The sequence below is a fragment of the Neopelma chrysocephalum genome, unplaced genomic scaffold, assembly GCF_003984885.1.
Source record: "Neopelma chrysocephalum unplaced genomic scaffold, ASM398488v2 Primary Assembly neopelma1_96809, whole genome shotgun sequence".
Taxonomy (NCBI): domain Eukaryota; kingdom Metazoa; phylum Chordata; class Aves; order Passeriformes; family Pipridae; genus Neopelma; species Neopelma chrysocephalum.
In genome coordinates this window covers 528,102-554,899 of record NW_020925453.1, presented here as the reverse complement: position 1 = coordinate 554,899, position 26,798 = coordinate 528,102, and the positions used below count along the sequence as shown (strand labels likewise).

At 43.9% G+C, this 26,798-nt stretch overlaps 1 protein-coding gene across 1 annotated transcript in view; it reads left to right on the top strand.

Annotated features, from left to right (window-relative positions):
• The window catches only part of LOC113981879 (CDC42 small effector protein 2-like), a 37,908-nt gene extending 11,817 nt beyond the window's left edge, over positions 1-26,091 (top strand). Inside the window, exons 2-3 of the mRNA XM_027709549.1 lie at positions 15,024-15,125; positions 25,993-26,091. Coding sequence (XP_027565350.1) covers positions 15,024-15,125; positions 25,993-26,091 — 201 coding nt within the window. The remainder of the gene's footprint in view (positions 1-15,023; positions 15,126-25,992) is intronic.
• Positions 26,092-26,798: the final 707 nt, after the last annotated feature.

Genomic DNA, 26,798 nt, shown 5'->3' with positions numbered 1-26,798 from the left:
TCAGGGAAGCAAAGCCACTTACATAGATTAGTTCTTCAATAAATTTCATGGAATCATAGAATGGTTTGGGTTGGAATGGACATTAAAGATCATCTAGTTCTAACCCCCTGCCATGGGCAGGGACACCTTTCACTAGACCAGGTTGATAAAAGCCGCATCCAACCTGGTCTTGAACACTTCCAGGTATAGGGCATCCACAACTTCTCTGGGCAACCTGTTTTTGGTGGTTTGAGACCCCTCAAAAATCCAATTTCCAAGTTCAAACCCCCCTCCCACAATTTGCTTCAGTATGAGAGGGTTTTCAGACAAAACACAGCTACTCAGCATTGGGGGAAGGGGAAAATACTTACAAGGTTTATTTACATACATATATATATATAGGTAACAACTTAACTATCTCTTCTACGATGAAATAATATATTTACATTAGATTAGATTTCTCTTTTTCCTCAACAAGAGTCCGGGAAGAAAAGAGAAAAGTCTTTTTGTCACCTTTCAGGTCACAGTTCCTTCAAATTAGTTTCTGTGGTATTAGTTAGTGTCCGTTATTTTTAAGGCAGCAGATTTGAGTATTGTAGTCAGAATTTTTCTGTTCTTACTTTGTGAAAATCCCAATCCCTCGAGCCTGAGCCTTCGGGGGACTTCCTTAGAGACTTTCACTCCTCTTCTGCAATGCTGCTGCATTTCAGAACTCCCTTCAAATGGGAGTCCACCCCTCTTTCCAAAAGAGGGTCTCTGAAAGGGGTTTTGGGGAGATTTAATTCAGTCTTACCCCCAAAACAGTCTTCATTGAGTTTCTCTGTTCTGTTGCCAGCTCTCTCTCCTTGCAGGAACATCTCTGCGTCTCTTTCAGCCGACTATGTGCCATCTCTGCTGCTTGTTATCTCTTGGCTCTCAGCCACAGCTCTCCACTTGGCACTGCCTCTGCCGCCATTTTTCCATCTTCTGCTGCCCACTCACAGCAAGGAAATTTCCTCCAGTTCTTAGCTACAGTACTTGGCCCAGTTTAATACTGTTCCAAGCTCCTGCAGCCCCCAGCCAGGGGGTTGGGGGCTTTGGCCCCCAGCAGGGCTCGCTGGCCCCTACCTCCTTGTGGCTCAGACCATGGCTACCTCCTTTTCCACTACTTCAACTTCCTTCTCTTCCAGCCTGTGCCATGTGTTGATTTTTACAGTAGCGAAATGTAGCTTCTGATTGGCCCTGGCACCCCAGGAACACCACCCCCCGGGGTTAACCACTGTTTTCTAACTCCAGGGGAAAACACTTTTTATCCTAGGACACTGTTCCATCCTCACAGTAAAAAATGTTGTCATGAGGACAAATTTTTAGCAGGGCCTGTTACAATAGGACAAGGGGTAATGGTTTTAAACTGAAGGAGGATCAATTTAGATTAGCTATATGGAAGAAGTTTTTACAGTGAAGGTGGTAAAACACTGGAACAGGTTTCTCAGAGAGGTTGTAGATGCCCCATCCCTGGAAATATTCAAAGTCAGGTTGGACGGGGGTCTGAGCAACCTGATCTAGTTGAAGATGTCCCTGTTCATTGCAGAGGGGTTGGACTAGATGGCCTTTAGAAGGTCCCTTCCAACTCAAACTATTCTATGATTCTATTCTATGATTCATAAGAAATTGGTATTGCAGGTGGAGATTAGGAAGGTGTTCTCTAAACATAAAGCGATACATAGCTGAAACTAAAACAATTTAAGGAGAAGTTATTGCAGTACTGCAAATGTACAGTTTCTGAAAACAATGCTTCTTTATTGAAATTTCCTCATATAGCAATTTTTTGCTGTCACTTATCATTTATCATGTCTACTTTATACACAATAAAGTCTGTCAACTCTTCTTCCCACACAGCAATGCTCTTTACCCAGCTATATGTTGTTCTGGCATTTTATATCTTAAGATACAATAAGGCTAAGTGCAGGGTCCTGCACATGGGTCACAACAACCCCACGCAATGCTACAGGATTGGGGAAGAGTGGTTGGAAAGCTGACTGGCAGAAAAGTACCTAGGGGGGCTGGCTGACAGCCAGCTGAATATGAGTTAACAGTGTGCCCAGGTGGACAAGAAAGCCAATGGCATCATGGCTTGCATCAGAAATGGTGTGGCCAGCAGGGGTAGGGAAGTGATTGTTCCACTGTACTTGCACTGGTGAGGCCACACCTTGAATACTGTGTCCAGTTCTGGGCCCCTCACTACAAGAAAGACATTGAGGTGTTGGAGTGTGTCCAAAGAAGAGCAATGAAGCTGGTGAAGGGTCTAGAGCACAAATTCTATAAGGAGCAGCTGAGGGACCTGGAGTTGTTTAGCCTGGAGAAAAGGAGGCTCAGGGGAGACCTTATTGTTCTCTACAACTACCTGAAAGGAGGTTGTAGCAAGGTTGGGGTTGGTCTCTTCTCCCAAGCAACAAGTGATAGGACAAGAGGAAATCCCATCAAGCTGTGCCAGGGGAGGTTCATGTTGGATATTAGGATATTAGGAAAGATTTCTTCACTAAGACAGTTGTCAAGCATTGGAATAGGGTGCCCAGGGAAGTGGTTGAGTCACCATCCCTGGAGGTATTTAAAACACATGTAGAAGCGGTGCTGAGGGACATGGTTTAGTGGTGGACTTGGCAGTGTTAGGGTTATGGTTGGACCTTAGAGGTGTTCTCCAACATAAATGATTGTATGATTCTATAATATTCCTAGGACCCTTATTAATGGTGTGGAGAGTTTTACAGACTTATGACATTAGTAGTGGTGGCTATGTTCAAGTATTTTTTACGAAGTTGGAATTCTGGAAAATATCCTCTGAAATCAAGAGGAACTTCAAATAAGTGACTTAATAGGTCTCTGAACCACTTGTGATCATCCTAACATCCAGTCAGCATTTTGAAAGCTGACATTGCCACTGTGTTTTTGTTAAGTTAATCTTCTTTCTCCTTTGGAATTTTTCATCTCCACTTTTCGTTAAAGATTTGTACTCTCTCTGTTTTGAATTGGACCATGCTAGCCCCATTCTGAACTGTAAACTAGATGGACTCAGATTCTCACTATTAACCTGCCTGTTCCAGCAGCAGAGAAGGCCTTTCTTCACCCTGGTCTTCTAGGTGGGGGGGGTGTCAGAGTTGTTCTTCTGGGATATCATCTTTAAACAGTACAAGTTCTGAGTATCCAGAGGGCATAGATGCAATTCCCATAACTTGGGATGGCATGTTTATAAGCAGTTGCTTCCTTTCCCACAGTCTGCCACAGTGGGAATTTTTGTTCAGATGCTAACCAAAGCTCAACTCTGCTAGGCCTGGAATTAGTGCCTTCCTGTTGTAAATGTCTTTGCTTATCTCAAGTTCCCACTGTGGTGGTTTATTGTAGTGGGTTGACCCTGGCCAGATGCCAGGTACCCACTAAAGCCACTCTCTCACTCTCCCTCTGCAACTGGACAGAGGAGAGAGAAAAAAAAACAGCTAAGGATTCAGCTGGGAGACATCACTTACTGATTACCTTTGCAGGCAAAACAGACTCAAAGTGGGGATAGTACTTAAATTTATGACTAACAGGATAAGAGCCAAAGAGTGAGGAATAAAACAGTCTTAAAAACACCTTCCCCCCACCCCTCCTTCCTTCCACGTTCTCCCTCCTCCCCCCCAGCAGTTCAGGGAGACAGGGAATGGGGGTTACGGTCAGTTGTTGTTTCTGCTGCTGCTCAGGGAGAGGAGTCCTTCCCCTGCTCCCGTGGGGTCCCTCCCACAGGAAACAGTCCTTGATGGACCTCTCCAGCATGAGTCCGTCCTGCGGGCAACAGTTCTTCCCAAACTGCTGTCCCATGGGTTACTGCTCCATGGGGTGCAGTCCTTCATGAATGAGTTGTACTGGTGTGGGTCCCCCACAGGGGCCACAAGTCCTATCCGGGGAAAACCTGCTCCAGTGTGGGCTTCCCTCTCCATGGGCTGCAGGTCGCTGGCAGGACCCTGCTCCATCTTGGGCCTCCCATGGGATCACAGCTTCCTTCATGCATCCGCCCGCTCCAGCATGGGCTCCTCCATGGGCTGCAGGGGGACAGTCTGCTCCAACATGGTCTTCACCATGGGCTGAAGGGGCCACAGCTCCGGTGCCTGGAGCACCTCCTCCCCCTCCTTCTGCACTGACCTTGGTGTCTGCTTTGTTGTTCCCATGTTCTCACTCTGCTCTTCCCTGGCTGGAATTCTTTCTGCGCAACAATCTTCTGTTCTTAAATATGTTATCACAGAGGCGTTACTATTGCTCTTAATTGGCTCGGCCTTGGCCAGCGGCAGGAAGTCCATCCTGGAGCCGGCTGGTATTGGCTCCACCGGACAGGGGAAGCTTCTAGCAGCTTCTAACAGAAGCCAACCATGTAGCCCCCCTCCGCTACCAAAACCCAGCCACAGAAACCCACTACACTTATCTTATGGCAAGTTCCTTCTGTGGCTTTGACAGTGTTTTGAGACAGTCAATTGTGCTCTTTAAGTCCTTACTCCACTCCTTGGCTCAAACACTGTCTTCCAGGGACTTTTCCTCAGTTCATGGGTGATCCATGGGGGTGATGCCTACATAGAAAAGACAGAGAAGACAGAAACAGCAGAAGCAATAACATGAGCAATCATACAGCATACAATAGCTCTCCCAATCATTAAAAATACAAATCCAATGGCAATCATCAACCCAATTCTCATTAGCCACTGCTGCCACCGCTTGAGTCCCAAGGATCAGAATATGGACATCTGCCAGGTATTAGGGCTAATTCCTTGAAGTCAATCTTTGGGTTGGAGTGATTGGAAAAGTTCTGATGTTTGATTAGCCATTTCTTTCATTTTGGCTCGGGGTTTTTCAATTGATGACGTTGCATTGTGAATAGTAATACAACATTCAGTTTCAGTAAGATTTAACATTCCACATACCCCTTGTTCCTTTAATAATACCATATCTAATGCCAACCAATTTTGTAAAGTCATTTTTGACACTTGTTGGACTTGCAAGTTAAGCTCTCTGAATGCATACCTGGTCCAATTACTGAGGGCATGTACCTGCCACGTAATATTTTCCAAGGCTCATTGGTGTTGCGTGATAACCATAGAAGTAGCAAAAATTATTTTAAACCCCAAAGCTACCTTTTGCCCCACCGTATAATAATCACATATGTTACTGATCCATTCTTGACTTTTTTCAGAACTTAGTTCCCACCGTGTCCTTTCCGACAATGAATAACAAAAGACATGATTTGGGCAAATGGATGAGAGTACTATCCTGCACCTTAGTCCAGCACGCTGAGTTAGGAACATCACCAAGCTAATTCAAGTGGTGCAGGATAGTTGCTCGTCTTGCAAGTTCAGGTGTCTGTCAAGTACATTTGGGGTCTGAAATCAGCTATAGAATTACACCATGAAAAATTAACTTTTAGTGTAAAAAGTTCTCATACAAAAGTTTCTTATACAAACACATACTTATATTGGGCCCATACTCTGTTCTTTAGGGGATAGAATACAGCTCCATTGTGATTTAATCTTGACACAAAAACTGTGGCTTTACTGTTGGTGGGGTCATAAATGAAATTAATTACTTTTCAAATTTAGTTGTATTATCCCAGGCTGCTTTTTCTCTTTTTTTTTTTTGAATTTCAGTGGGCAAATTGCCCTCATCACATTCCTTTACAATTGCTGTCCCAGTAAATTGCACCAACTGAGAAGCACATGTGGTGCAGAATGTGCTATAGTTACCATATTGATTAGAATAGGTAAAAGAAGTTAGGTAAAGTTAAAATACTCTCTTAGGACACATGGTAGGAAACCCAATAGTACATCAGGCATGTTCAAGTGGGAATACAAGTTTCTGATTTACTTTGGAATGCCTAATGATTGATAACATATTTGGTTCCAAAAATGGATAGAGTTGCTGGAGAGCTGGTAACATGCTTTTCTGTATTTTATCCATGTCCCATTGCAGTCCACGGATGTCCTTCCTTCTGGTCTAGGAAGGGAGACTCAAGCATTTACCATGGAACATTTTATTTTGTTTTTGTTAAGATTATTTAGTGCACTCATTAATATCTCTGAAAAATTTAGCCAAATCATCATAAATCTAAAGCCTTCTGAGGCAGAACTGGGAAGGTTAATACATATTTGTGTAATTTCAAATATGCATCATTCCTTGTACCAACTCCCAGGCCAAATTTGGTTGAATCAAAGTTATATATCCACAAGAGAAAAGTAAAAGCTTTTCCCACACCATTTTTTTTCCAGTAAAAAGACAAAATGAACTTAGAAAAATCAAACTAAGAACACATAAAATGGTTCATCTTATATAATCCTAATAATATTTGGTCTCCCAACAAGTCGGTTTTGGTGAAACAACATAGAAATCACAAACATTAATAAACTGATTGTTGCCTAAAGATGTGGGAGAAAAAAGACTCTCAAGGCAATATTAGATAAGATAGAGAGCAGGTCTTTAATGAAGGCCTTCTGGTGCAAGGAGTACAAAGGCGCGCGCCCGTGTCCAGGGGTTCCACAATTTATGGTCTGATCTGAGAACTATGCGCCCCTAGATCCTCCCCAAATCTGCCCCCTTGGCACACCTCCCTGGAAATTGAGTCAGAGGTCCTAAGACCCCCTTCTTCCTCGTCTTCCTCTTCTTCATGGCATGTACTGTCTTTGGAGCTTCTCCAAGGTTCCAGGTTTGAAGGTTGCTTTGACTATGATGGTATCTTGTTCAGACCTGGGGTGCATATGTTCTTAAACAAAATGTGTTTACTATAGTCCTGCCTTGAAAGGAGCCTAAACAAGCCTAAAGAATTTAGAAAATTCGATATGAAGTGGGGAATAGGGCTTGGTAAGTGTTAACTACTAATCTAAAGTGTGAGAGACTATACAATTATACTAAAAATTATATTTACTATACAGCTACTTTAAAATCTACAAAAAGCTTAAAATCCCAAGGCATTAGATAATACAAGCAATTATGGGGCAGTTAAAAGTTCCATTGGTTTCACACAGCACAATCTCATGTTAGCACGTTCCTATAAAAAGAAAAGTGAAAATTCAGCCTACTACAGAGGCCGATTATTAAAAAGAAGGAACAATCCATCAAGTGTTGATTTGGTTCCTGTGTCTACCACAAAAGTGACCAAAAAGGTAAAAGGTCCTAAGGGAAAAATAATTATTACATCTTTTTGGTTGTTTTCTGTGAGCTTTCACATGTAAATCTGCTGGCAGTTCCCCCACTCACTGGTTTCTTTGATCTTCATGGGGGGTGGGGTGTGCTGGCATCTTTCCTGGGAAAAAAAACAACACAAGCCCTTGAGGGATTTGTCTGAATGGGTTACCCCTTAGTGGCTCTAATTGTTCAACAGCTTGGACTTGATATTTCTCAGGTGGAATCTCAACTTCTATTTCATCAAATGCTTGCCGCACTGCTGTTGTTACTTCCTCTGTTTTTTCAGGGGTGTCTCCTCTGGTTAGCACAGCAGCAGGTAAAGGCGAAGTATTGTTATTCACTTGCCTGTAATAAACCTGCCAGATAAGAGAAGTAGAAGGGGAGTGTGAGGCCACCCCATCACTGCCCAAGCATATGGGTGCTGGTATTGTGGCTGTTAAGTTTGCAATATCTGGTACTGCAGCTGTTAGTGGAGCCAAATCAGCTATAACTTCAGAAATTTCATTTTGTGTTGCAGCAAAAATCCATCACTGTGATGCACCAGCAATCCTTGAATTAAGGAGTGCAGTCTGGATTTCTTTTGAGATTAGCAGACTGCTGCTTCTCACCCAGGAGCCATAAATTAACCTCAGCAGTTTGGCAGATAACACTTTAGAGTTGAACTTCATGATCCTTGTGGGTCCCTTCCAACTCAGAATATTCTGTGACTCTGTAACTTCTGTGACTTGCTCCGTTTACTGCAATGATTTTAACTCTTTGCCATACAGGAAGTACACCCAGCTTCTTGGCATCCCACTGCATTAATATTGACTGGATTTCAGTCTGATTTATGGCCAAACTTCAATATCTTGGTAGCTGTACATAGCACGGTTTAGTAGCAGTTTGCTGACCCTGACAATCATTTGTGGTTTCAGTTTTAATTAAGGGTTGACATGCTACTTCCTCCTCATCAGATGTCAATGCAAACATTATGTTTTCCTCTTTATCAGAAAAACAGACTCTTTCACCATCTCTCAACTCCTCCACTGAACAAAAAAGGCCTGAGTTACAAGACTGTATTTCTGAGAATGTTACAGGTTTTATATCCTGCAATTCTTCTGTTACACCCCAGTCCAGAAGCTCCATGCTTTTACCGGTTGTACACCTTAATATTAGACTTCAAGAGATTTCACCCACATGAACCCTTGCAAAGTCTTTGATTCTTTGATACCTTGAACTCATGTCCGGAGAAAAACTACACATTTTTCTCTAAGTGATTTCTTTTAATTTGGTTAGAATATAGGCGTTTTGGCAAAAAGGGTTTAACAGAAATAACATGCAACTTCCCAAAAGCATTACAACAGATTGCTGAGACTAGCAAGCATTGCTATAGTAAGGGAACCTTTGTTACACCCAGCAAACACAAACTCCATACAATTTAGGTGAAATACCCATAACTTAAAAGAAATACAGAAAATGGGTGTTTAAGTTGCCCACAGGAGTAAAGGAAGAGACATTGAGAGAAGAAAGAATAAAGAGAGAAAGAGAGGAGACAGACATATTTTCCACTCTGGAGGTCACATGTTGACAGGTCAAGGAGGGCAGAGGCTAAGGGAAGATAGAGGCCTCCTGCATGTCTGTTTATACTCTGGCTATTGTGGCCACTCCCTCTAGGCAGGGCTTTGGGTTTACTGACTACTCCCTGTTCCCCTAGCCAAAGTGAGGGGTGCCACAGCCAACCAGAGGCTCCAGGGGGCGTGGTGTGGGCGGGTCACCAGATGGCCTTATTTATTGACAGCTCAGCCACATGGCTTTCCCTGCCATGTGCTCTTCATGGGTGCAGCCATGTTGGCTACAGGCCTAGGCCTAGCCCTTCTCTCCCCCCCCCGACAACATGGTTTATTTGACCCATCAATCAAACAATCCGGTGAGATACGAATCTGGTCTCTGACATCTTCCCATAAGATTTCCTCTTTCATGTGCATTCCAAAGCTCTGCCTGAAGCTTTCTAACAAGATCGCACTCAGCAACAAGCAACCTCTCTGCCTGCATTTTCCCCCCTTTTCCTCATTTAACTGATAGTACAATTCTTTCAGCAAATCTTGTACAGATAGTATTATTTCATCTCCAGATTTCTGAGTAACCAATTGCTCATTATCCCAATTATCTTGTGCCAACTCCACCCCAGGGATAGAGGGGCAGCTAACAAATTTTTCAAGGAAGGACAACAAAATATTTTCTTTACACTGGCCACCTAGGACAGCTATTTTCTCCAAGAAGTTCCCACAAAAGGGAATCACTATTTCCCTCAGAGGGAATTCGTGGCAAAATTTCCAAAAGTTCCCACACAACCTCCCTCGGAGGTAAGCTGTGGCAAAGTTTCCAAAAGTTCCTATAGGAGGAACTACAAGATTCCCTTTAGACAGATATGTACTATTGTCAAAGGTACTTTGGATCAGAGAACATAACCCTGCTCGCTGCACCAAAATAATGTTATCATCTGATTATTAAGAGATGCCTCTGCCCAAATTAAGGTGCAAACAAGACCATATGCTGAAGTCAATACTACAGATTGTGAGGTAGAGAGAGAGAGAAATAGGAAAAAGAGAGAAAGGGAGAGAGAAAGAGAGTGAGAGAGCGACAGATTAAGTAGAAAGATATCACCACCCAATGGATCCCGTGATGTCCCACTGGTTCTTCTTCACCCTGGTCTTCTCAGTGGTAGGGGTGCCAGAGTTGTTCTTCTGGGGTACCACCTTTAAACAGTCCAAGTTCCGTGTATCCAGAGGGCATAGATGCCATTCCCATAACTTGGGATGGCATGTTTATAAGCAGTTGCTTCCTTTCCCACAGTCTGCCACAGTGGGAATTTTTGTCGAGATGCTAACCAAAGCTCAACTCTGCTAGGCCTGGAATTAGCACCTTCCCGTTGTAAATGTCTTTGCTTATCTCGAGTTCCCACTGTGGTGGCTTATCTTATGGCAAGTTCCTTCTGTGGCTTTGACACTGTTTTGAGACAGTCAATTGTGCTCTTTAAGTCATTACAACACTGATCACACAACAAGCTCAAATAGGAAATCCCAGTCATACAGGAATCTTGGACATGATTGTGGATTGGCTAGAAGGCAAAGATTTTGCCATGTCACCAGAGGAGGAGGTGACACATGATGAAGAGGACCCACTATATAATAAATTACCAGAAAGTGAGAAACAATATGCCTGGTTTACTGATGGATCCTGCCATATTGTAGGAAAGCGTCAGAGATGGAAAGTGGCTGTATGGAGCCTTCACCAAGCCGCTCTCCATCATCTATCAACAGTCCTGGCTCACTGGGGATGTCCCAGATGATTGGAAGTTGACGAATGTCATGCCCATCCACAAAAAAGGGCCAGAAGGAGGACCCGGGAAACTACAGGCCTGCCACAGTCTGTGGGGGGGAAGGAAATGGGACCGGGCACTGCAATAAGGGTTCTGACACAGTTGAGGTCTCATGCAGCAATGCCACTTTATTTAGGGGAAACAAGGGTTTAAATAACGTAGGTTTGAGGGGTGGATTCTAACCTGGGGAGGCGCAAGAGATTGACAACTCAGGGAAAAGTGTGATAGGGAGACAGGGGAAAGGTGGGTGGAACTCCTGGGTCTCTGAGGGAATGGGCCAATGGTAGCTCTCCCTGCACTGTGGCAGGCTGTAACCAATAAGCAGCAGAGGAGCGGGAAAAACTGGGGAGACAGGGTGACAAACAACTTTTGGAGGGAAAATCTGAGGGAGAAAGGGAGACAATATGGAGGTATGACAGAATTCATAAAATTTAACAATAAACTGAGGTGCATAAGAATTCATAAACACACAACAATAGACTGGGGAAAAACTGTCAGTCCGGTGGGTGAATTATCCAGTAAGTAACAGGTCCCTTTAGATCCCATTTATGCTTTTCCAGGCAACATATCTTTCCTAGTCTGTCTTCTTATCCAGCACACAGGCCCATCAGCCTGACCTCAGTGCCTGGCAAGGTTATGGAGCAGATCATCCTAAGTGCAATCACACAGCACCTACAGGATGGACAAGGGATCAGACCCAGCCAGCACGGGTTTAGGAAGGGCAGGTCCTGTCTGACCAACCTGATCTCCTTTTATGATCAGGTGACCGGCCTGGTGGATGAGGGGAAGGCTGTGGATGTAGTCTACCTGGACTTTAGCAAAGCCTTTGACACCGTCTCCCACAGCATACTCCTGAAAAAGCTGGCAGCCCATGGCTTGGACAGGGGCACTCTGTGCTGAGATAGGAACTGGTTAGATGGCCAGGCCCAGAGAGTGGTGGTGAATGGTGCTGCATCCAGTTGGCAGCTGGTCACTAGTGGTGCCCCACAGGGATCAGTGTTGGCTCCAGTTCTGTTTAATATCTTTATTGATGATTTAGATGAGGGCATTGAGTCCACCATCAGCAGATTTGCAGATGACACTAAGTTGGGGGGGAGTGTCGATCAGCTGGAAGGCAGGAGGGCTCTGCAGAGGTACCTGAACAGAGTGGAGAGTTGGGCTGATTCCAGTGAGATGAGGTTCAACAAGGCCAAGTGCCAGGTCCTGCACTTTGGCCACAACAACCCCATGCAGTGCTACAGGCTGGGCACAGAGTGGCTGGAGAGCAGCCAGGCAGAAAGGGACCTGGGAGTTTGGATTGACAGGAAGCTGAACATGAGCCAGCAAAGTGCCCAGGTGGCCAAGAAGGCCAATGGCATCCTGGCCTATATCAGGAACAGTGTGGTCAACAGGTCCAGGGAAGTGATTCTTCCCCTGTACTCAGTGCTGGTGAGGCCACACCTTGAGTACTGTGTCCAGTTCTGGGCCCCTCAGTTCAGGAAGGATATTGAGGTGCTGGAGCAGGTCCAGAGAAGAGCAACAAGGCTGGTGAAGGGACTCGAGCACAAGTCCTATGAGGAGAGGCTGAGGGAGCTGGGGTTGTTCAGCCTGGAGAAGAGGAAGCTCAGGGGAGACCTCCTCACTCTCTACAACTACCTGAAAGGAGGTTGTAGCCAGGTGGGGGTTGGTCTCTTCTCCCAGGCAGCTAATAGTAAGACAAGAGGGCATGGTCTTAAGCTCTACCAGGGGAAGTTTAGGTTAGATATTAGGAAGAAATTCTTTACAGAGAGGAAAATCAGGCATTGGAATGGGCTGCCCAGGGAAGTGGTGGATTCTCCATCCCTGGAGGTTTTTAAGATGAGACAGGATGTGACACTTAGTGCCATGGTCTAGTAACCACGGTGGTAGTGAATCAAGGGTTGGACTTGATGATCTTAGAGGTCCCTTCCAACCCAGATGATTCTATGATTCTATGATTCTATAATTCATACCACAAGTTGTGGAAACTGATGAAGGTGAATTGAATCAGTTTGCAGAGGTGAAAGCTCTCAAGCTGGCTCTAGACATTGCTGAATGAGAAAAATGGTCAATACTTTACCTTTATACTGTCTCATGGATGTTGGCAAATGCCCTGTGCGGGTGGTTGCAAAGACAGAAGCAGAATAACTGGTAGCCCATAGGTAAACCCAGCTGGGCTGCTGCATTGTGGCAAGATATTGCTGTCCCGGTGAGAACTACTTGTAAAGGTGTGTCACATAGATGCTCATGTACCTGAGTCAGGCCACTGAAGAGCATCAGAAAAACCAACAAGTGGATCAGGCTGCTAAGATTGAAGTGGCTCAGGTGGATTTGGATTGGCAACATAAGGGTGAATTATTTCTTGCTCAGTGGACGCATAACACCTCAGGCCATTGTTGTGACCTGCCCCAGAAAAGGGAGGGTAACCCAGGTTCTTATTAATAAATCCCTTGTGGTGGATTAGAGTGAAACAACACTGAATAATTGGTGTTTGTAAACATATATATGTAGGGTTTATTTTGGAACAATTTTGTTTCAAAAGGTAAACAGGTATGTTGCCGTTTTGTGTGTTATCATTCTATAGCAATACAGCAATATTTAAGCATCTCTAGCAATAAAGCAACATTAGAGCATAGCAATATGACACTATTAAAGCATAGCAATATTAAAGCATAGCAATATTAAAGCATAGCAATATAGCACTATTATTAGAGCATAGCAATATTAAAGCATTGATAGCAATATCATCTATAGCAATATAGCAATCATTAGAGCATAAGGATAACACTTAAGGAAATGCATAAGGGAGAGAAAGGGAAAGAAAGGATAAAGGTGGAAAGGTGCATATAGTCAACCTCCCACTGGATCCAGCAATGAAACTTGGTAGTTGCAGCTTCCATGTCTGTTGGTTGAAGAGGTGCTCTTGATCCGTTGGGGCTAGAGGAAGCCCCCCACAAAATTCAAAGATGTTCTGAGTTATTATACCCTTCTAGCTCAGGTGGGAAAGCCCTGTGTCTCCCTGGGGTGGGGAGTTTTACAATGGATAGTGTCACGGGCCATGCCACAAGCCTCCGACATCTCCGAAGACAGTTTCAGCTGCCTATTGTGTTTCAATCATCCTCCATCATGGTCCAACACTTGAGATGTATAGCCCAGGCTAGATGCGCAGAATTCATGTAAAGGGCATGATAAAAGAGTTTTTCCCACCTTTCAGGACTTGGCTCTTCTTAGCCTCTTCCCTTCCTCAGGCAGGCATCTGCACCCAGGATAGCTGTGCAATGGCACCTACTTATCTGATCCTTTAGCAGTATTGGTGCGGGGCCTTTGCTGAGTGAGCAGCTGCTTCTTTTCAGTTTGCAAAAGCATTTTGGTTATCTTAGAATGTGTAAATCGTTACCTGTTTCAGTCTCTGACAGCCATCAAGGAAGAGATGCAACATGTAGATGGGCTTGTGATTGAGGGATGGACTTAACCATGGACACTATTGTACAGCTTATTCGTTAATGTGAAACCTGCACTTTAATCAAGCAGGCCAAGCGGTTAAAGCCTCTTTGGTATGGAAGGCAATGGCTGAAATATAAATATGGGGAGGTCTGAAAGATTGACTATATCACACTCCCACAAACATGCCAAGACAAGCACCATTGTGGTTCACTACTGAAGCTTACTGCCTCTGGCCTAAAGGATGAGATTAGTATTTTCCATTTTTTTCCTCTGAATGCAATGCTCAACTAGAGGCAGAGAACCAAAGCAACTTTTACTAGAGGAAGTCCTTACTGTCTCTAATTTCTCATTTGCCTGCTATTGCATGAATAAAAAATAAAGCCATGACTGACAAAAGGGAGAGAAGTTAAGCTATTTTTACATTATTTCTCACGGCACAGTAATCAGAGTATCCTTAGGATCTAATCTGGCATCCTGTCTTATTATCACAGTGCATGTCTGCAGCTCTCACACTACAACCATGCAGAGTGAAAGTTATCTGAGTATATAAACTCCACTAAGGATATGGCTGTGACTAAATCTGATAAAATTCAAGGCATTATTCTGCATGCCACAGTGAAGTGTGTTACTAGAAAAATGAGCATAAGTTCCTATGGCAAGGCAACACAAACTCTTTAAGTTAGCTGTTTATTACACTCTGCTAATGCTCTTTGACCCTTAATTCTTGTTTTGAATGTTTAAATCTCAAATTTGATCTATCATGTTTAAATACATATAAAGACAGAAGTCCCCATGTGGAATGTTACAGATACTGTTACAGTGAAATGTAGTAAGGTTATTTATGTATGTTTGGTTGGTTTAAATGTTAGGAGTGATATCAGTGCTGGTCTAACAGTCTGCTATAGATCCTTTAAGTAAAAGCAAAGTACATTGGACTCTGCCTTTTGACTTCTATGAAAATATCCTATGATGTATGAAATAATCTATGGACAGTTAACTTCTACATGTATGTCAAACATTGGGGGTTTTTAAAATGAACCTCAATCAGATGGTTTCTTTACCTGCCTTTCAGAAAAGGCGACATCAGATTGACCGAAGCATGATTGGAGAGCCAACGAACTTTGTTCACACGGCTCATGTAGGATCAGGAGACATATTCAGTGGAATGAACTCGGTAAGCATGAGTGGATGAAGAATATCTCATCTTTGAGACAATATGGGAACATGGCTATTGTGACTGAAGCAATTAGTTGAAGGAATGGTTCTCAACTGAGTTATAAGAGTTTCTGTAGAGCTGAAAAACAAACTGATAGTATCTTAATTCCAAGTCTTAACCATTTGCATTCAAGATTATGGAATATCATGTTGAAAATTCCTGCATTTATTGACAACACAAAGCACATTTTTATAAATCGTACAAGGTAGAGTACTTCTTCAATTTATTCCAATAAAATGTAGGAAAGAAAATAGAGGTTTGTTTTAAAACATAGAATCATAGAATCGCTATGGTTGGAAAATACCTCCAAGATTATTGAGTCCAACTATTAACCCAGCACCATTGTGTTTACCACTAAACCATATTCCCAGGTGCCACATCCACATGCCTTTTGAACACTTACACCACTTCCCTGGGCAACCTATTCCAATGCCTGACCACCATTTCAGTGAAAAGTTTTTTCCTAATATCCAGTCTAAACCACTTCTGGCACAACTTGAGGCCTTTTCCTCTTGTCCTGTCACTTGTTACTTGGAAGAAGAGACCAATCCTCACCTTGCTACAACCTCCTTTCAGGTAGTTGTAGAGAACAATAAGATCTCCCCTGAGCCTCCTTTTCTCCAGGCTAAACAACCCCAGGTCCCTCAGCCGCTCCTTATAGAATTTGTGCTCCAGACCCTTCACCAGCTTTGTTGCCCTTCTCTGGACATGCTCCTGTGCCTCAATGTCCTTCTTGTAGGGAGGGGCCCAAAACTTAACACAGGATTCAAGATGCGGCCTCACCAGTGCAAGTACAGGGGCACAAGCACTGCCCTGGTCCTGCTGGCCACACTATTTCTGATACAAGACAGGATGCTATTGGCTTTCTTGGACATCTGGGCACACTGCTGGCTCATGTTCAGCCAGCTGTTAAACAACACCCCCAGATCCTTTTCTGCCAGTCAGCTTTCCAGCCACTCTGCCCCAAGTCTGTAGCGTTGCATGGGGTTGTTGTGACCCAATGCATACTAGAATATTTCAGAAAAAAATCTTTTTGAAGTATAATTTCTATTAGATTTCCTAAATATCTTTTAAAAATGTTTTTTATATAAAGCTCTGTAACTTTCCTTATGATTCACACAAATATTCGTATTGTGTGTACTTATTGAGGTTCTCACTATTTGTGTTGTGAATTAATTCCAGAGCAAGCAACACTGATGTCACAAATGGGGGTTTGTGGTTTCCTGTAGAGTTATAAACATTTTTATATCATTGAAAATGAAAAACAGAGTAAGAATGGTGGGTTACCCTTTGCCAACAGCCATACTCCCACATAGTCACTCACTCCCTCCTCAGAGGGACAGGGGGAGAAAATAGGATGACAAAGCTCATGGGTCAACATAAAGGTGGGGCATCACTTACCAATTACTATCATGGGGTAAACAGACTTAATTAATTTAATTTATAGCCAATTAAAATAGATTCAGATAGTGAGAAACAAAAAGCCAAACATTAAACCAACAAGTTTTCTCTCTCCTTTCCCAGGCTCAACTTCACTCCTTCTTGACCTGCCCTGATGAACTTGGCCAGGGGTGTGTGTGTGTGTTACAGTCAGTATATTATGGTTTCTCTCTGCTGCTCCTTCCTTTGGGTTGGAAGGGACCTTCAAAGATCATCTAGACGAACCTCCCTGCCATGGGCAGGGACATCTTTCATTAGATCAGTGTAGTGGGGAAGGATGCTGAAACTGAAACCATACACCATTGAAAGCTCAACAAGAACAATATTTATTACAAAAAGTAGACAACAAAACGAAAACTTGAGAGAGAGGAAGGAGGAAGAAAATAAGCCCTCAGTACAACTCCCCCTCTCACTCAGATGTTGCTTACGAAGTTTTCTTACCGACCCCAGAATGTCTAGAATTACCCATAGCAGAAGCTGCATTCTTGGAGTGTCGGCAGGCTCACAAGATGGCAGGCATCCCTGCAAAAGGCAACATTGTCCTTTGATGTGAAGCTTGCGTTCCCCTCCCAGCACGAGCTCTCTGGTTTTTATACAATTAATTGGTGACATCTACCTGGGCAGGTGTGGCCAGCACCGCCCAGCTAGAGGCCGTCAGTCCCTCCCTCTGTTATGCAAGTGGTATCTCTTCTGTGCATGCGTGGGTACTCTGGAATTTCCCCGCGCCTGCGTGCTATACCTCAGGGGGTCTTTCCTAAATGAGTCTGGGGGCTTACTTCATCCTCCTCATCTTCACTTTCTCCTTCAAATGCCCTTGAAGGGCCATCAGCCAATAGTGAGGTACCAATTAAATATAGTTTATACAAGATGCTTCCTTCAAGGACGAAAGTTCTCGTTTATCAGTGCTTGTTTTCTCATAACTTGGCAGGAAAAGAACAGACTCTCACAGGTGGCTGTACCAACCACAGACCAAAAAATAGCAGCATCTAATTAAGTACAAATACAATCAGGTTGCTCAAAGCCCCATCCAACGTGACCTCAAACATTTCCAACTGTGGGGTATCCACAACTTCTCTGGGCAACATGTTGCAGTGCCTCACCATCCTTATTGTAAATTTTTTTCCCTTATGTTCAACCAAAATCTTTCAGTTTAAGATCATTGTCCCTTGTACTGTCACTACAGGTTGTGGTAAAAACTCCCTCTCCAACTTTCATGCAAACCCCGTTTAAGTACTGAGAGGCCACAATAAGTTCTTCCCACAGCCTTCTCTTCTCCAGGCTAAATAACCCCAACTCTCTCAGCTTTCCATCATAGGAGAGGTGTTCCAGCCCCCTGATCATTGGCCCTCTTCTGGACTTGCTCCAACAGGTCCATGTCTTTCTTGAACTGGAGACCCCAAAGCTGGATGCAGTACTCCAGGTGGGTTCTCACAAGAGCAGAGTAGAGGGGGAGTTCTTCTCTGCAGGACTGCTCTCAATCCATTCATTCCCCAGTCTGAACTATTATTGGGGACTGCCCAAAACTTCATGAGATTTGCATGGACCCACTTCTCCAGTCTGTCAAGGTCCCTCTGAATGGCATCCCTTCCCTTCAGCATATCAATTGCACCACTCAGCTTGGTGTCATCTGCAAAATTGCTGAGGACACTATGTCATTAATGAAGATATTAAACAGTATCAGTCCCAATACAGACCCCCGAGGGACACCACTCATTACTGGTTTCAATTTGTATCAGGAATAGTGTGGCCAGCAGGACCAGGGAAGTGATTCTTCCCCTATACTCAGCAGAGGCCATACCTCAAATACTGTGTCCAGTTCTGGGCCCCTCAATTTTGGAAGGACACAGGTGCTGGAGCATGTCCAAAGAAGGGCAAAGAGGCTGGTAAAGGGACTGGAGCACAAGTCCTATGAGGAACAGCTGAGGGACCCAGGGTTATTCAGCCTGGAGAAAAGGAGACTCAGGGGAGACCTTATCACTCTCTACAACTACGTGAAAGGAGGTTGTAGCGAGGTGGGTATTGGTCTCTTCTGCCAGGCAACTAGCAGTGGGACAAGAGGTCACAGTCTTAAGCTGCGCCAGGGGAGGTTTAGGTTAAACATTAGGAAGAAGTTCTTTACAGAGTGATTGGGCATTGGAATGGGCTGCCCAAGGAGGTGGTAGAGTCACCATCCCTGGAGGTATTTAAGAAAAGATTGGATGTGGCACTTAGTGCCACGGCCTAGTAAACAAGGTGGCGTTAGATCAAAGGTTGGACTCGATCTCAGAGGTGTTTTCCAACCTAGTCGATTCTGTGATTCTGTGATTCTGGATGTGGCTATCCAGCCAATTCCTTATGCATCTAATAGTCCATCAAATCCATCTCTTTGCAATTTAGAGACAAGAATGTTGTGGAGGACAGTATCAAACCCCTTACAGAAGTCCGGGTAGATGGCATCCATAGTTGTTCCCTTGTCCACTGATGCAGTCACTCCATGGTAGAAGGCCACTAGAGTAGTCAGACATGATTTGCCCTTGGTGAATCCATGTTGGCTGCTGGCTGTCTTCAATTACGTTGTTGTCTTTCATATGTTTTGACATAGCTTCCAGGAGGATCTACTCCATGATCTTACGAGGCATAGAGGTGAGGCTGACTGGTCAGTCATTCCCAGGGCCTGCCTTTTTAAAAATGGGTGTGATGTTCCCTTTTTTGCAGTCACTGGGGACTTCATTTGACTTCCATGACTTTTCCAATCTGATGAAGAGTGACTTGTCAAATACATCTGCCAGTTCCCTCAGGACACTGGGTCCCATAGAGTTGTGTATGTTCAGGTTCCTCAGGTGGTCTCAAACCAGATTGTTTCCTACGATGGGAGGGACTTCATTCCCACAGTCCCTGCCTTGAGGTTCAGGGTCTCGAGAGATGTGGGAACAGTGATTGCCTGTGAAAACGGAGGAAAATAAATTGCTGAGTACCACGGCCTTCTCCACGTTGCTTATCGCTCCATCTCCTGGCTTATTTATTGGACGGGGGTGGTGTACACTTTCTTTAGTCTTCCTTTTCTGACCTATGCACCTGTAGGAGCCCATCTTATGTTTCTCCACATCCCTTGCCAAATTCAGCTCCAGCTGTGCCTTAGCTTTCCTGATCCCATCCCTACACACCCAAGCGGCATCTCTAGATTCTTCCCAGGATACGTGTTCCTGCTTCTGCTGCCTATGCATTTCCTCCTTGCGCTTCAGCTTGACCAGAAGGCCCTTACTCAGCCACGCTGGTCTCCTGCCTCTCTTGCCTGATTTCTTACATCTGGGAATCGAGAGCTCTCATGCTCTAAGAAAAACGCCCCTCAAGAGCTGCCAGCTCCCTTCTGCTCCTTTATCATCCCCGGGAGCAGTTTCCCAGGGGGTCCCTTCCACTGGTTCTTGAAAGACCTGAAAGTTCACTCTCCTAAAATTCAGGCTCTTGGCTTTACTCTTTGCCTGTGAGCGGGATGCTTCCAGTGGTTGAAGTACAAACACTTCATCAACCTCCTCCCTTTGATCAGGCAGCCTATAGTAGACACCAACCACGAGGTTTCCTTTGATGACTTGGCTTCTAATTTCCACCCATAAGCTCTAAACCTGTTCATCTCTGTGCAGTCAATCCATTCTTTTATATAGAGGGTAAACCCCCCGCCCCTCCTTCCTTGCCTGTCACTTCTGAACAGTTTATAGCCATCAATTGCAGCACTCCACTCGTGAGTCATCCAACCAAGTTTCAGTGATAACGATTAGGCCAGAGATTTCCAGCTGCACAGTGGCTTCTGACTCAGCCTGTTACCAGTGCTGCATGCATTGATATTGTAGTTTAACCCCAGCCGGCAACTAAGTATCACGCGGCCGCTTGCTCACTTGATTCCCCTGGTGGGATGGGGAGGAGAATCAGAGAAAAAAAGATAAACTGCATGGGTTTATTCACGTGAATGGGGGGATTGATTTTCACTCTTTTCTGTGATAGTCCACTTCTGCTTATAAAAGGTGATGCTATTGTTCAGTGCTACTGCAGACAAATTTAGGTTAGGTATAGGTATATTTAGAAGTACATAAATACAACCTGTTGATTTACCATCCTCAAAATTTAGGTTTCCAGATTATGATGCACAGCAGAAATGGTATTACAGTCAGAACTAATAATAGTGCTCCTTGTATGCATTCAAGGTTGGTGGAGGCCAATCCATCTGTCCACATACAGTTCATCTAGCATTCCTGCGAAGAAAGAAAGAAAAAAATGTACTTCGTTGGACAATGCAACCAGCAAAGTTAGTTAAAAAGAAAAAAGGGTTTGAGATTCAAGGGAATCTCAACTTCTACTTTACAAAATGCTTTTTACACAGCTGCTGCAGCTTCCCCCACATTTTGGGGGGGATCTTCTCTGATCAGAGGGAGTAAGACTGCTTGTAAGATTTTGGTAAGCGCAGCATGTGCAATCAGGGATGACTCCTACAGGAGTCTGAGAAAGGTGTTCAGAAGTGAAAACCTTGGAAGTAAAAGACATGCCTTTTCCAAAAAAACATATCTTTCGAATCCAGGGCTGACATCCATGATTTCGGATTTTGAATTACCAGTTCTACAAAATTTAGAACAGCAGGAGTTAAAAACACAATATTGACGTAAAATCCCCTGCAACAACAGGTAAACAACAGCTGTCTGCTCAGTTCTTTTTCTGGACAGACAGGAGAATTACCAGAGTGTGAGCGAGCGATATCTCTCTTTTCTGAATCTGTTACCATCCCGTGAATACCCAAGTGAGTGGCTTCTTGTATTGTAGATGTTAAATTTGCACTATTGAATACCACAGCTGTTAGCAGGGCTGTGTTGGCACCCAAGTGCTGCTAATTAAGAGTTAATATTGATTGCTTTTCCAAAATTCTGTTTTGTGCCGCAACAGGAATTACCTTATCAGGGAGTACAGGCACTGTACGAAACACCGGCACTACAGCTCCTCGATTCCTTTTGGGGCTGGGATCGACATTTGAACCAAAAGACCATACATCACAATCTGATAGATGTCAGCTTTGACTATTCAGAACATCAAAGCCCAAAATGTTTTCATTGTGATCTTTAATTGCAAAGCGAGCAGTTGACTGCTCGCTTAGGGGCCATAAATTAATTTCAGCAGCTTGACAAATGCTGCTTATTCCTGTTACTGCAGCAATTTTAGCTCTCTCTCATCCAGGCTTTAATCCCAGCTTCTTGACATTTTGCTCTATTAACCTTGAACGTTGTGGTCCTGTATCTATTAGAAATTGTCCTAGTTACAGGGGCCAGGACCAGTTTGTCACTATGTGGGTTTGACCAAAACTGTGTATTCTACACCCTCTATGTAATTTCTGATGGACTGTTAATAATGGATTGTTTGCAGCAGCTGCCTGGGGCACACCTGACACCTCAGGCTACAAGCTGGGTAGGAAAGTGTTTCTTTGTCTTCACACCAATGACTCAGCTGTGATAATTTCCCTCTGGAGAGACATTAACACCTTCACAAGCAGCCTGAGGGGACATCTCTGCTAATGGGCTGCAATGGACTGGCATAATAGGCAGCTGCAACGACCTAGACCATGAAAGATTCCAAAAATATCCCATGACTTACAGAGTTAAATCACCTACTGTGAAACTCCCCACCCTGGGGGAGGTACTGGGCATTCCCACCAGAACCTAAGCATATATAGTCTTGAGGTTTTGGGACTTCTGGTACCACTCGTCATATCCAGAGGAGGACCAGAACTTCAACAGGACTGCGACTGCCACTCTTGACAAGACTGCGATCATTACTTCAACAGAACTGTGACCATCATCCGGACCAACGGGTTTTCCTGGACTTAAAACCACCCCAACAACTCTTAGGGGGACAACACAGCAGGGCATAAGAAATCCAGATGGTTCCTGGAATGTGTTGATAACTTCCTTCTCCAAGTGATAGAGGAGCCAATGAGGAGAGGTGCTATCATGGACCTTGTTCTCACTAACATGCAGGGGCTGGTGGGAAATGTGAAGCTCAAGGGCAGCCTTGGCTGTAGTGACCATGAAATGGTGGAATTCAAGATCCTTAGGACAGCAAGGAGAGCGCACAGCAAGCTCACTACCCTGGACTTGAGGAGAGCAGACTTTGGCTTCTTCAGGGATCTGCTTGGTAAAGTACCATGGGATAAAGCCCTAGAGGAAAGAGGAGCCCAAGAAAGCTGGATGATATTCAAGGATCACCTCCTTCAAGCTCAGCCGCGATGCATCCCAAAAAAGCAGAAATCTGGCAAAAATGCCAGGAGGCCTGTGTGGATGAACAAGGAGCTCCTGGACAAACTCAAACACAAAAAGGAAACCCACAGGGTGTGGAATCAGGGACAGGTAGCCTGGGACAAATACAGAGATATTTTTTGAGCAGCCAGGGATCAGGTTAGCAAAGCTAAAGTCCTGATAGAATGAAACCCTGCCAGGGACGTCAAGGGCAACAAGAAAAGCTTCTATAGGTATGTCAGTGATAAAAGGAAGACAAGGGAAAATATGGGCCCTCTGCAGAATGAGACAGAAGACCTGGTTGCCTGGGACATGGAGAAGGCTGAGATACTCAACAGCTTTTTGCCTCATTCTTCACCAGCAAGTGTTCCAGCCACACTGCCTAAATTGCACAAGGCAAAGGCAAGGACTGGGAGAATGAAGAACTGCCCGCTGTAGTAGAATCATAAAATAGAATCATAGAACCATCAAGTTGGAAAAGACCTCCAAGATCATCAAGTCCAACCTCTGACCAAACACCACCATGTCAACTAAACCATAACACTAAATGCCTTGTCCAGTCGTTTCCTTAAGACTTACAGGAAGGGTGACTCCATGTTATGGGTTTAGGCTTCTCAGTGAATTTTCCCATTACCATTGTGAAAAATGCTGGCAGACTAAGAAAAAGGTAACTCAAAAAATTTTCCTGCCTGCTGGAGAAAAACTCCCAGAGGTGGATAGCCGACAATTAAGTCACACAATGAAAGTAGCTAATAGCCCTCACATAACAACTGAATCACTTGAGGGAAGTCCCATCCCCCATTTAGCCATGGGCTGAGACTGCCAGCCCAGAAGAGAGAGGGGAGCTCTTGCATGAAGCCACTGTGGGAGTTAGAGACCTATAAAAGATTGCTGGTGTCACATGAGCTGGCTCTTTGTTCCTTGCCTAGCTTTGGACTAGGAACTGGCACCTCTCCATCACTGCCGGCTGACTGCCAGCAGCTCCCCGCCATACCGTCAGAGTTGGTCCCCGCTCCTTGCCTGCCACATTCCATGAGCGAACCCTGCACAGTTGCTGGCTGGGAGAAACCCCTTTTTTGTGTGTGAGTCGCCAGCGCATGCAGCTGAGCCCCCCATCTGCGCCTGCTGACGCTTCGAGGCCCTGTACTTGACATATATTTTTTTAGTAAAGAACTATTATTCCTTTTATCTTCATTTTTTTTGCCTGAACACCTCTTAATTTTGAATTTGCAATAATTTGGAGGAAGGGGTCTTCTTTCTATTCCAGGAAGGTTCCCACCCCCCTTGGCAGACATTGTCTTTAAACCAAGACACTCTACCACCTTCTTGGGCAGACTGTTCCAATGACTGACCACCCTTTCAGTGAAGAAATTCTTCCTAATGTCCAACCTGAACCTCCCTTGGAGCAGCTTGAGGCCATTTCCTCTTGTCCTGTTGCTAGTTGTCTGGGAGAAGATGGCAACCCCCATCTTGCTACAATCTCCTTTCAGGGAGTTGTAGAGAGTGATAAGGTCTCCCTGTGCCTCCTTTTCTCCAGGCTAAACAACCCCAGCTCCCTCAGTCACTCCTCATATGACTTACATATGAAGAAGATTGAATGCAAGACCATTTAAGGAACCTGAAGGTGCACAAGTCCATGGGACCTGATGAGATACATCCGTGGTTCCTGAGGGAACCAGTGGATCAAGTGGTTAAGTCACCATCCATATTTGAGAAGTTGTGGCAGTTTGCTGAGAACACCAATCTGTGTGTTGTGGTTGACATGCTGGAGGGAAGGGATGCCATCCAGAGGGACCTTGACAGGCCTGAAAAGCGGGCCTGTGCAAACCTCATGAAGTTCAACAAGGCCATGTGCAAGGTCCTACACCTGGGTCATGGCAATCCCAAGCACAAATACAGGCTGGGTGGAGAATGGATAGAGAACAGCCCCGAGGAGAAGGACTTAAGGGTGTTGGTGGATAAGAAACTTGACGTGACCCAGCAATGTGCCCTTGCAGCCCAGAAAACCAACCACATCCTGGTCTGCATTAAAAGAAGTGTGACCAGCAGGTCACTCTCTCCAGTGGTTTTGCCCTTTTTAAAATATGTTTTCACAGAGGCATCACCAACTTTCCTCATGGACTCAGTTTTGGCCTGCAGTGGGTCTGTTGTGGAGCCTGTATGTGGCATGAGGCAGCCCCCCACCCTGCAGGGGTGACCTCTTCTCACAGAGGCCACCCTTATAGCCCCCATGGTTTCTAAAACCTTGCCACATATACCCAATACACTGATAGATATTGCAAGTGACCTTATGAGAATAGATTTATTTTGTACTACTTCATATTTTCTGTGAAATGTCAATATATTTTTAGGATCAGTAATACACTAAGAAAACAGTGGCATATAGATAATGATGAAAATACTTGACCTTAATAATCCCCTTTAAAAGAAAAAAATGGTTTCCCCATAGTGGATTGTAGCAAAGGGGGAGACAGAGTTCTATGAGGGTTATTAGAATAAAGAACAGAGCTGTAAAGAAAAATAGTCAGTTTTAATGTAGGCAAATGAGATAATTTGTAGCTTCCTAGAAACTAGTTTGATATTTTACAGCTTATTGCAATCAGAAAAAAGCGTTCATAACTCAGTAATCATTAGGGAAGGGCAAAGCTGGGAAATCTGACATGGCAAACAAAGTACCAGGTTTTACCTGAAGCAATATTATGGATTGGAAGTAATTTGTACTAAAATATCTGTAAGTAAATTAAATAGACAAGCATGGTTTAAGCTTGATAAAGTTAAATTAAAGCTAAATATCTATTTAATGCAAGATTTTACATTAATATTTAAAACTGTGTAAATTGAAATAATGAATGAGTGGTGATCTCAATAAAATTTAAAAAATGCATGGCTTTTTGCTTTTTAGATGTTTGTTGCCCTTCCCATGAAAACCTTTCTCATTCTCACATCTGAGCAGCATCATGGGAGGCTTGTGCTGGTTGCCTGAACCTTTACTCTCTCACCTCAGACTTTTTCCCCTACTTGCCCGTACCTTTGCCTTGCATAATACTCAACTCATCTCCAGATAGTAGATAATCATTATTATCTCTCTACAGGGACTTGTTTTCTTTGACCCCCCTTTCCCTTCCTTCTGCCTGTAGGTGATCTCAATTCAGAACCAAATGCAGTCCAAGGGAGGCTATGGAGGTGGCATATCTGCAAATGTTCATATGCAGCTTGTAGACACTCAGGCAGGATAACCTTGGGGAAACCTTTCCAGTAAGTATTACTGTCTGCTTTTTAGGTGCTAGTAGAGTAGTGAGGAAGAACATCTTTTCACATTTTGTAATCAGCTCTCTATAAACATCTGCATCCTTATGATGCATGATTTTAAAATGCATTTCTGGGTAGAACACTCAATATCATGTGAGCATGTTGATTTTTATTATGTAAATAATATAATTTAGTTCTAACTGCAATTCTGTTCTTAAACCTGTTTCATGAGAGTGAACTTAGTTGTATATCAAATTTCAGAAGAATTTTGTGATATAGTTAGGATACCATTTTTGCAGCAGTTCCATTTAATTAAGCAAAATAAGAGTTCCAATAAATATGTTATGGTAGGAAAATCATCACTATCAAAATGTTCAATAGTTTAATGTGTGTTTTCTGTGTTACAGGCTTATGTGAGTTCCTGTATCTTCTTTCCTCTTTCGCCTTGGTGACTGCTTTGTGTTCATGATGAGAGAAGTGATAGCTCATTTTTCACACCTTGTGATTACTCCAGTGAAAAGTTGCTCTGATGGTGCCATTTATGAGATTGATTGTACTGTGCCTTTCAGTGGCGAGCACACATTGACTTCCTACCAGTACCATGGACATAGAGCTGTTCAGGATTGATTTTCGCTGTTTGATAATGCAAATTAAAGCACCAATATTAGCTTTCATTATCAATACCTAATGTACA